This window comes from Artemia sp. Qi Xiang Cuo, chromosome 8 (genome assembly GCF_049724085.1).
Source record: "Artemia sp. Qi Xiang Cuo chromosome 8, ASM4972408v1, whole genome shotgun sequence".
In the NCBI taxonomy this organism is placed as follows: domain Eukaryota; kingdom Metazoa; phylum Arthropoda; class Branchiopoda; order Anostraca; family Artemiidae; genus Artemia; species Artemia sp. Qi Xiang Cuo.
The window spans coordinates 32,682,468-32,693,539 of record NC_142801.1 but is presented as its reverse complement, the minus strand read 5'-3'; the positions used below and the strand labels follow the sequence as shown (position 1 = coordinate 32,693,539).

The window sequence follows — 11,072 nt, the reverse complement described above, 5'->3', positions numbered from 1 at the left end:
GGTACCAAGCTTTCCTTACGCATCCAATTTGTAGTTCAAGTAGCTCTGTAAAAAAAAGGGTTTTTGTTATATTGCATTTTGGCCATAACCGTGTATTGATTTCTTAAAGTTATACAAGCGAAATCATTCAATGTTTTTTCAGTAAATTGCAAATTTTATTCCGGCCTTCGGAAGGCATAGGGGGTTTTGAGCCCTACCCATGTTAATTTCTGCTCGTTTTGAGTTTCACTCGGTAAGTTTTTGTAATTTCTATTCGTTTTGGGTTTCATTTATTTATTGATGCTGATTTGTGGTGGTGTTACGCTTTGTAGAATATTTGATTCTATTTTTGAAGTAATAGTGGTAGTAGTAATAGTACTTGTGGTAGCAGTAGAAGCAGCAGTAGTTATAGTAGTAGTAGCGTGCAAATATTGCCTTTTTGGTGAATTGATTATCTCCCTTATCATTTCCTGAAAATTCCAAATTAATATACTCAGTCATTCCTTAGTTACACCCTTTTGACAACCCATATACACATAACATGTTTTTACTTAGTTCAACACTCTCCTCAACATTCCCTGAAAGACACATCTTAATGTCCTTCGTATTTTGGCAAAGTAGAAGTCCAATATACATAACTTTTCTCAATAATATATACTATATGTAAACCATGAACAAATTGCGTAACCTATAGCCCTTGCCCTTGGGCCTCGGAGATGGGGGGGGGGTGACATTCCCAAATGAATAATTACTGAACCTTTCGAGAATGCTGAAAAAATTGATGTCTCAAAAGTTTGTTGATGTTTGTTTTGGGAAATGGTGGGCGTGAGGCGGAGGAGGGGTTGCTATCAAATCACTTTGACTCTTAAAAAGGGCACTATAACTTCCGATTTAAAATCAAATAAGACCCATTTGAATTTAATATGACCACCCCTTCTATAAAAATCTTATATGCCCACAGGACATAACTTAAATCCCTCCAGGGCTCTAGGGGTTGTGTCAACCCTGAAGGCAGTGCTATTTGTTCTGTTGACTATTTTGAACAAAATCGCCATTGCAATAGTCCTCTCAATTTCCAATCGAATGGACCCTTGTTGAATTTTCTACGACAGCACTTTCTATAAAAAAAACTTCTATGCCCCCAGGGCAAAACTTAGAACCCGCCCTGGAGGCTGGGGGGGGGTAATGTCATCCTCAAAAACATAATTTACACATCTTTCAACTACGTTGCAAAAAATGGCTACACATTTTGATCGGATGTGTTTGGGAAAATGATGGGCATGAGGGGAGGTCATTTACCCTCCATTCACTTTAACCTATTAAAAAGGACACTAGTCCTCTCAATTTACAATGGAATGAGCCGTTTTTGAAGTTTCTACGACAACAATTTATATAAGAACCTTATATGCCCCAAGACATAACTTACAACCCTTACTTACCCTGAAGGCTGTGGGGGGTTGTCACCCTTAAAGACATAATTTGCGGACCTTTCAACTACGTTTAACAAAATGGATATATCAAAATTTTGATCGAAAGTGTTTGAAGAAATGGTGGGCTTGGGAGATGGGTTAGTTGCCCTCCACTCACTTTTGACTATTAAAAAGGGCACTAGTCCTCTCAACTTCCAATCGAATGAACCATTTTCGAATTTTCAACGACAATTCCTTCTATACGTATTGCCCTGGTAAAAAAAAACAAAAAAAACAAAACAAACAAAAAAACAAGCAAAAAGTCCCGTAAAATTAATGACATATTCTTTTTTCTACAAGACTGGGTAAAAGCCTTCATTTTATTGATTGTTCTATCCTCACTTTTAACTCTTTATTTGTTTTCAAATTTTACTCCGAAGAATTTCAGTTTTTCAGATTTTTATGACTAAGTCTTTCATATTTTTCGTTGCTTTTGACTCAATTATAAAAGTAATGCTAACTCGCCTAAGGCACTGATCTAAAGCTTAGAAAATTGCGCTTTTTAGCTACGAAGTTAAAATACTTACATTTGAATATCCTCTGATACTTCAAGGTGAATAAGTATGCTATAGTCCCTCCTTCAAAAATCCCGTCTATAAATTATTTTTATTTAATATCAAATTTATATTTTTCTTTTGAAGCGATTTTTTTCATGCCAAGAGCAATTAACACATCTATTCATGTAACCGATTCCTTCATTCTTTTTTTCAAAATTCCACATTTCTTCTATGTAATTTTGCAATTTGATAGCATAAAGACTTCACACTTAAAAAATCTTAATTTGTATTTCAATATTTTCCCTTCCATTTCCCCCTTCAGATTTTAATTGTTTTTATTTAAAAGGTTTTTAAGTAGCCATTGACAAAAAAAACAACTCTACTTTATGTCCCAATAATATGAATATTAAGGTTTACTAATGTTTTCCTTTACAAATGGCACCCCCCCCCGTCCCTCCACATATTTTTATGCCCTTAATATATTATATATTTTTTTCTAGTTTATTTTTTCTTTCTTTTAAGTCCAATTTTAGTTTAATAGTAATGAAAGCTAATCTTTGCGAAGTCCTGCTACAATCTTGTCAGCTTTTATGAATTTACATTTTTTTTAGGCTATCTTTATCTTCCTTTTGAGTGTGATTTTATTTAATACTAGCGAAAGTGAATCCTAGCGACAACATGAGAGATCTGTCTACAACCCTACTATAATCCAACTATCTTTCATTCATTTTACATTTTCTTTACCTAAGCCTTCGATGAGCAATTAAAACTCCTATTTATGTGGCAAATCTTTTGATGTTTTCAATAATAATATTTTGCTTTCATTTTTTTTTATTAAAATTCCCCATTTATTCAATCTAATTTCACCATTGCACAAGACAAAGGCTTCAGATCTAAAGAATCATAATAAGTTTCATATTTGATATATTAGTATTTTTCCTTTCGTTTCTTCTTTTTGATTATAAATGATTTTTTGAGAGGCAGAGTAAGGACATACATAGTTCCGGTGAATTCCCTCCCCCCGACAATAAGAAAAAGTCATGCTTTTACATAATGCTTTCCCCTTCTAATTGCACCCCTCCCGCTTCACATCTTTTTATTCACTTTAAACGTTTTTTTATATTTTCTTTCAAGGCTAATTTTATCTTTATTTTCGGCACGATTTTGTTTAAATGGTATCTGCCTACACCCCGACTACTATCTAATCATCTTTTATTTATTTCGTGTTTTATTTCAAGCCCAGTCTTATTTTTCTATCGAGTCTGATTTATTCAAATACCAATGGCAATTTAATCTAACCTTTCAAAAAGGGTGGTTATACATGCTCAGTGCTCAGCTCCAGACTTTGACTGCCAGACAAAAACAAAACCAAAAAATTTCCAACTTCTTATGGCAAGATTGATTCCTCTCGAGTTGTTAGGATTAGATACAGGACTCTTCAGGCAATAAGAGACAATCGAAAACGGTTGAGTCACTCTTCATATACGAACAGACCTTAATATAATAATAATAATAATAATAATAATTATTATTAATAATAATAATAATAATATTATTAATATTATTATTATTTATATTAATATTATTATTATGATAATAATTATTATTAATTATTATTATTATTATACGAGCAGACCTTATAATCAACAAATTATCACCCCACGCATATATAAATCAGGTTGAAGATAATAAAAACAGAAACACACCACAATCCATCAAAGAAATCAAATATGGTCAAAATTAACCATCCCCAGTCAATAAGGGAAACTCAACGACGAAACATTCAACAGCGGAAAAGCAACATTCTCAGTATTTTATAACTGACCTTTCACATTTGAAGAATATCACCTTTTCTTCAAAATTCCAAAATTAGTCGAATTATTATAATAATCTGACAACATTGCAAATTTAAAGAATCTTAACAAATTTAACCCTTCACCAGTAGCGGTTTTAGGTCTCATAATCTGGGGTAGGGAGGTACCTTAATAGTAGTGTAAAAATATGAAATAAACGGAATATAAGGTCAGATGTAAGAAAACTGGGGAGGGGGAGCAGCCGCCTTCACTCTACAGGCCTAGAAGCACCACTGCCCTTCGCCTTTGAAGAATAACCCCTTTCTTTCACAATTTCACAATCCTTATTTCGTTTTTCGACAACAAAACCCTTCCTTAGCAAATTTCACTTTTTTTCCTCCTAACCCTTTGAATTTCCACTTGTACTTATAACTAAGCCCTTTATATTTCAAGAATCTGAGCAAATTTAATTTTTTTTTCTTCTAAAACTTTGAATTTTCGGATTTTATAGCTGAAACTTTCACATTTCAAGAATTAGAGCTTTTCAAAATTCCACAATTTACTAAAATATTTCCGAAATTAGACAATCCAAAGCCTTCACATTTAAAGAATGGTAACACATCGCCTTTTATATTTCAAGAATAATACTTTTTTTCAAAAATTTCATGATTCTTGTTTAATTTTTTGATAACGAAACTCTTCCCCTATCCAAAATCTCAACAAATATTTCATTTCCTTTTTTATAGCCCTTTGAATTTTCGAACTTCTTATCACAAAATCCCTTCTCATTTCAAGAATTAAAGCTTGTTTTTCAGTATTCCTCAATTCATCAAGTTATTTTCACAATCTGGCAACACAAAGCCTTCGCATTTATGGAATCTTAAAAAAATTTACCCTTCATATTTCAAGAATAATATTTTTTTTTTCACCATTTTTATTTTGTTTTTTTTTTACAACAAAACCCTTCTCTATCGAAAAACCAGAACAAATTTCTCTTTTTCACACTTCCAAAGAATTTGAACTTCCATATTTTTATAACTAATCTCTTCATATTTTAAGAATCTTAACACATTTTTGTCTTTCCAAATCTCAAGAATAATAGATCTACTCTCCTTCAAAATTTCACACTCCGCATTTCAAAATTTCATAATCTTTCCCATTTCAAGACTTTTTCTGATACTGAAAATTTAGTAAATTCACTATTGAATTCACTTCACTAACAATAAAGTCTGTTTGAGATAATAATTACAAATTTATCAATTAAAATAGTTGTTCAGACAAAACCGTGCAGATGACTTTTTAGAATTTTTTTTCTTTACTTGTCGTCTTTTTCTTCTTATACATAGGGGCCTTGATTGTCAACAACTAGAGATGGTAAATTATCTGATTAACAATATACTCATCTTGTAATTAAAAGTTAAGTTCACATTTCTTAGAGTAGAGCACTGTTTTCACCTTATTATTTCTTTCTGTGTAGTCAATGAGACTTTTTCCATTCATATTATAAAATTCATATGTTCAAATTGTTTATTGAAACTAATGTTGCCTTTCCAAAAAACTAACAAACAAGTATGTGTCCAATAAGAGAGTCATACTTACTCCCGCCATTTACCCGTGTCGCAGCCATTTAGACATTTTTCTCCACAATTACTCGGACTAGCTGTCTTGGCTTTTCTCTTTCTACAATAAGCCATGTCTTGATGCAAACTACTGCAAAATACAGGATAACATCAAATTCACTAGAGACGCCAAAAATTCATCACTATCTCTAACTGCCAAATAAAAATTTGCTTCCCACTACCTTGACAGCAGTGATGCAGAGCCCATAATAGCCTTTAGAAAATGAATAGTTTTATTTTTTGGAGAAATCCATATTATTCTTTGAAGTGAAGTTTTGTATTGACGAATATATTCGACTCTTTTTTATGATTACTTATTTAGCCCTCATACCGAGATGGTGTGAGAGCGTCGTCAGCCTTCTCCACGTGGGGAGGTCTTAAGCAAGGGCCTCTGCATCAGACAGTGAAATTCCAGCTTGGTCCAGGAAGTTCCCAAGACAATAACTCCACCGGAATTTGGGTTTTCCTCTTGGACGGTTCCAGTCACTACTGGTTGGTTCAAAGTCGTAAAGAATATAAGCCAGAGTATCGGCAGGCAATCGAAAAACATGTTCAAACCAACGAAGTGTACGCTCGGCAACCAGGTGCGACAAAGGTGACTGGGAAGTCATATTTCGTAGGCGGTCGTTGCTGACAAAGTCTGTCCATCGGATTCCCTCGATTGTCCAAAGCCACTTAGATCGAAGAGTGTTGAGACGGCACTGGACAGCTGCAGTTGCAGGCCAACTTTCAGTTCCATATAGCAGGATCGAATAGACTGACCCTTCAAGGATCTTCATTTTGGCGGTACGTTTGATAGTTGGCTTCTTCCAAACATGGGTCAGTGAATCGAAGACGTCAAAGGCCTTGGCCGTGCGGGCAGCAACTTTATGGTTGATGCAGCCATCCGATGATATATTAGAACCAAGATAAGTGAAGTGGTCAGCCACTTCGACTTGGTTCTCAGCGACCAAGTAATTAGAATTATAAGTGTCAGACTTTGGCTGGACTACCATGACTTTTGTCTTCTTCCACTTAATGGATAGTCCAGTCCTGGCATCTTTACCCAGAAGCGTGTTTAGAGCCATGAGCAGCTGTGACTTGGAGTAGATGACCAGAGCTTTTATGCATTTTAAAGAAATAGGTTTGGAATGAAGAAATATTAATGGAACTTTAGTGCATATTAGCCTGATGGAAGTAGATTGACATTATAAAATGTAATCGCAATAATTTTGAGAGATTTCGCTACTCTATTTATTTTTCAATGTTTTAATAATAAAAGAGAAATTCCTTAAAACCTGCTTTCAGTAAGGCGCAAATAACAATCGCGCTATAATTGGAGCACAAGGGAGAAAATTACTTGATATATCTAATAATTTCTGTTTGTTTTGAGTTTGAGTGGAATATCAATTTTATTTTTCGTACATTCTAAGTTAATTATTAGTTTCATTTTTTACCAAGTCTAATATTAATATCTTCTTCTTTTTACTTTAATTAATTAAAAAAAAAATTTCCGAAAAATAAGTTTTTCAAATAAAAGTAAAGGCAATTTTAAAATTAAGCTCAGATACAAATACCTTTTAAAATTAAAACTCAAAACGACCAGAAATTACTATTAAAGAATAAATGAAACCCAAACGAAACAGAAATTAAATAGACAATCATAGCAAAAACATATAACAAGTAATAATACAAATCAATAAATAGATCTTAAAGCGAGTAATGCTTAGATTGAATATGAATTTCAAGCTTAAAACGAACAGAATTTAAATAAACAATCAATACAACCAAACATACAATAGATATTAATTTAAGTAGCATTTTGAACTGATCAGCTTTCAGCAACTACTATCATTATACATCAAATATTCAGTTTAATTTATTAGGTCTTTTTAAAGTTGTTAAAGACGAATATAGTTTCCCTACAAACAAGTGTTTGGATACTGCCTCCTTTCCTAACTGTAAATAAAAACCAAAAGCCTACTGCGTCATTGGAGCTTAACTGAAAATAGATTATATTACAAATATTTTCTTTTTCAGTTCTTACAGTATTGAAAATAAAAATACAATTACAGTGAAATAAATTCTTGAACTGATGGATCTTCCGACAATTAATATCATTATACATCAAATATTCAATTTGATGTTATTGATACTTTTCAAGACGCGTGTAGTTTTCGGTAAAGCGCCAATGACGCAGTAGGTTTTAAACTTTTACAGTGAGAGAAGGAGGTTACACCCAAATTCTTGTTTGTAGTGAATTTTATTCGTTTGAAGCTTGATTTGCATATTCAATTTAAGGTTCACTCGTTTTAAAATATAATTATTAATTTACATTAATATCTATTGTGTGTTTGTTTGCATTGATTGTTTATTTGATTTCTCTTCGTCTTGAGTTTCTTTTATGCTTCAATAGCAAAATATTTTTTTTCGTTTCAAGCTTGATATTCATATTCAATATATTGTATGTTTTTGCTATGATTTATCTTGTTGTATGTTTTTGCTATGATTGTTTATTTAATTTCTGTTTGTTTTGGGTTTCATTTATTCTTTAATAGTAATTTCTGGTCGTTTTGACTTTGTATTTTGACAGGTATTTGTATTTGCTGAGCTTAAGCTTACAATGGCCTTTACTTTTCTCCGAAATTTTTTATTTTTCAGGAAGTTTTTTTTTAATTAATTTTTGTTGGTTTTTGATTGCAAAAAATTTCACGTTTTTAAAAATTCCTTATGTCAAAATAAAACTTAAAAAAAAAAATCAAATATTCAAAGCATCAAAACTGATATCAGAGTAACAATATCAAAGTGCAAAAACGGGTTTGTCTCAACCTCGGAGTTTTTTATTATGTGATATTTTAACTATTTTTAACAAAATTGCTATCTCAACATTTTCATAAAATGGGTTTTGGGAAAAAGGGCGTGGGGGAATTAGATTATGCTTTGGTATCTTTTGACTTTTTAAAAGTGAAATAGAACTTTCTATTTTCAATTAAATGAGCCCTGTCTGAATTTTATACAAATATCCCTTCTATAAGATCCATATATATCTCCAGAGTATAAATTAAAACGCCTGTCCCTAGGCCCTGGAGGGTGTGTCGACCCTGGAGTTTTAATATCTGATGGTTGAACTATTTTTAACAGAATTGTCTCCTGAAATTTTTATCAGATAGGTTTATCCATCCGATACACCCAAAGGTATGGAGGGCAGGAGGGGCTAGTTGCCCTCTGATCTTTTTTCACTCTGAGAAAATGAACTACAACTTTTAATTTCCATTCAAATGAACCCTCTCTGAAGTTTTCTTATCTGATCTTTGAGCTATTTTTAACGAAATTACCATACGTAAAGGAGTTTTTGTTATATGGTCTTTGAACTATTTTTATAAAATGGTTACCTCAAATTTTTTATTAGATGTATTTGGGGAAAAAGGGCTGGAGGGGGGGACCAGATGCCTTCTGATCACTTTTGACTTTTAAAAAGGGCACTAGAACACTCGATTTCCAATCGAATGAGCCCCCTTTGAAGTTTATACGATGACCCCTTCTATATGAAGTGCCTCAGGGAAAAAATAAATGGAGCGTGAGGGGAGGCTAGCTGCCCTTCAATCACTTTTGACTCTTAAAAAGTGAAGCACAACTTTCAATTTCCCATCAAATGAGCCCTCTAGGAATTGTATACGAGCATCCCTTCCATAACAACCATATATGCTCCCCGAGCATAACTTGCAACACCTACCCCCGGGCCCTGGGGGGCTGTGTCGACGCCGGAGTTTTTTGTTATCAGAACTTTGAACTATTTTTAACAAAATGTCTATCTAAAAATTTTTACCTGATGCATTTAGGGCGTGGAGGAGGGGAGGGGGAGGGCTATTTGCCCTCCGATCTCTTTTGATTCTTATAAAGTGAACTAGAACTTTCCATTTCCAATCAAACGAGTCCTCTCCAAAGTTTATACGGGCATACCTTCCATAAGAACCATATATGCCCCAAGAGCATTACTCATAAGGCCTGCCTCCGGGCCCTGGCAGGTTCTGTCGATACAGCAATTTTTCTTATCTGACCTTTGAACTAATTTTAATGAAATGGCTATTATAAAAATTTTATTGGATGGGCTTGGGGAAAAAAGGGTGTGCGTGTGGGGTGGGGGGGGCTAGCTGCCCTCGGATATCTTTTGACTCTTAAAAATTGAGCTAGAAATTTCAATTTGCAATCCAATGAGCCCCCTCTGAAGCTTATACGAGCATCCCTTTCATAAGAACCATATGCGCCCACAGGACAGCACTTACAACGCCTATCCCTCGGGCTCTGGGGGGTGTTTTAGTTATCTAATTTTTGAACAATTCCCAAAATTCTGGCTATCTCAAAATTTGTAGCGGAGGTGTTTGGGGAAAAAGAGCATTGGGGGGGGGGCTAGTTTAACTCTCTTGACTCTTAAAAAGTGGCCTAAGACTTTCAATTTCCAATCAAACGAGCCCTCTATGAAGTTTATACGAGCATACCTTTCATACAAACCATAAATGCCCCAGGGCATAAATACAACGCCTGCACCCGGGCCCTGAGGGGTTGTGACGACACCTAAGTATTGTTATCTGACTTTTGAGCAATTTTTAACTTAATGGCTATCTCAAAATTTTTAGTGGATGCATTTGGGGAAAAAGGGGCGTGAGGGATAGTTGCCCTCCAATCTCTTTTGACTCAAAAAACTTAACTAGAACTTTCAATTTCCAATCAAGTGAGCCATCTCTTAATTTTTTACGAGCATCCCTTCAATAAGAACCATATATTCCCCCAGGGCATAACTTGCAACACCTGCCCTCGGGCCCTGGGGGGCTGTGTTGACTCCTGAGTTTTTGTTATGTGGTCATTGAACTATTTTAAAATAAAAGCTATCTCAAGGTTCTTATCGGATGGGTTTGAGGAAAAAAGGGCGTGGAGGGGGGGGGGGGAGGCTAAGTGCCCGCCAATCTCTTTTGACTCTTAGAAAGTGAACTAGAACTTTCAATATCCAATCAAATGATCCCTCTTTGAAGTTAATACGAGCATCTCCTCCATAAGACCCATATATGCCCCCAGGGCACAACTTACAACGCCTGCACCCGAGCCCTGGTGCGTTGTGTCGACACCAAAATTTTTGTCATATGATCTTTGAACTATTTTTAGCAAAATAGCTATCTTAAAATTTTTATTGGAGGCATTTGGGAAAAAAGGGTTCGGGGGGGGGGGGGCTGGTTACCCTCCAATATCTTTTGACGCTTAAAAAATGAACTAGGAAATTGAATTTCTAATCAAATGCGTCCTCTCTGAAGTTTATGCGAGCATTTCTTCCATTAGAAGCATATATGTCCCCGGATCATAAATTGTAACCTTTGCCCCTGAAGACTGTGGGGGAGTGCCCTGCTCAAAGATATAATTTCCAGAATTTTCAACTACGTTGAACAAAATGGCTATATCAAAATTTTGATTGGATGTGTTCGGGGAAATGGTGGGCGTGGAAGGGGTGTCAGTTGGCTAAGAATCACTTTCGACTATTAAAAAGGGAGCTAGCCATTTAAATTTCCAATCGAATTTGCCCTTTCTGAAGTTTCTACGACAACGTTGTCTATACAAAACCTTATATGCCCCAAGGGCATAACTTACAACCCTTGCCTTGAGGGCTGTGGGGGAGTTGTCATCCTCAAACACCTAATTTCCAGAACTTAAAACTACGTTTAATAAAATGGCTATCTCAAAATTTTGATT

At 34.6% G+C, this 11,072-nt stretch overlaps 1 protein-coding gene across 1 annotated transcript; it reads right to left on the bottom strand.

Moving 5' to 3' along the window:
• Positions 1 to 5,734: 5,734 nt before the first annotated feature.
• On the bottom strand, positions 5,735 to 6,424 carry LOC148949337 (uncharacterized). The gene has a single exon (XM_089092677.1). It carries the CDS (start codon positions 6,422 to 6,424, stop codon positions 5,735 to 5,737), a length of 690 nt encoding a protein of 229 aa, XP_088948803.1.
• Positions 6,425 to 11,072: the final 4,648 nt, after the last annotated feature.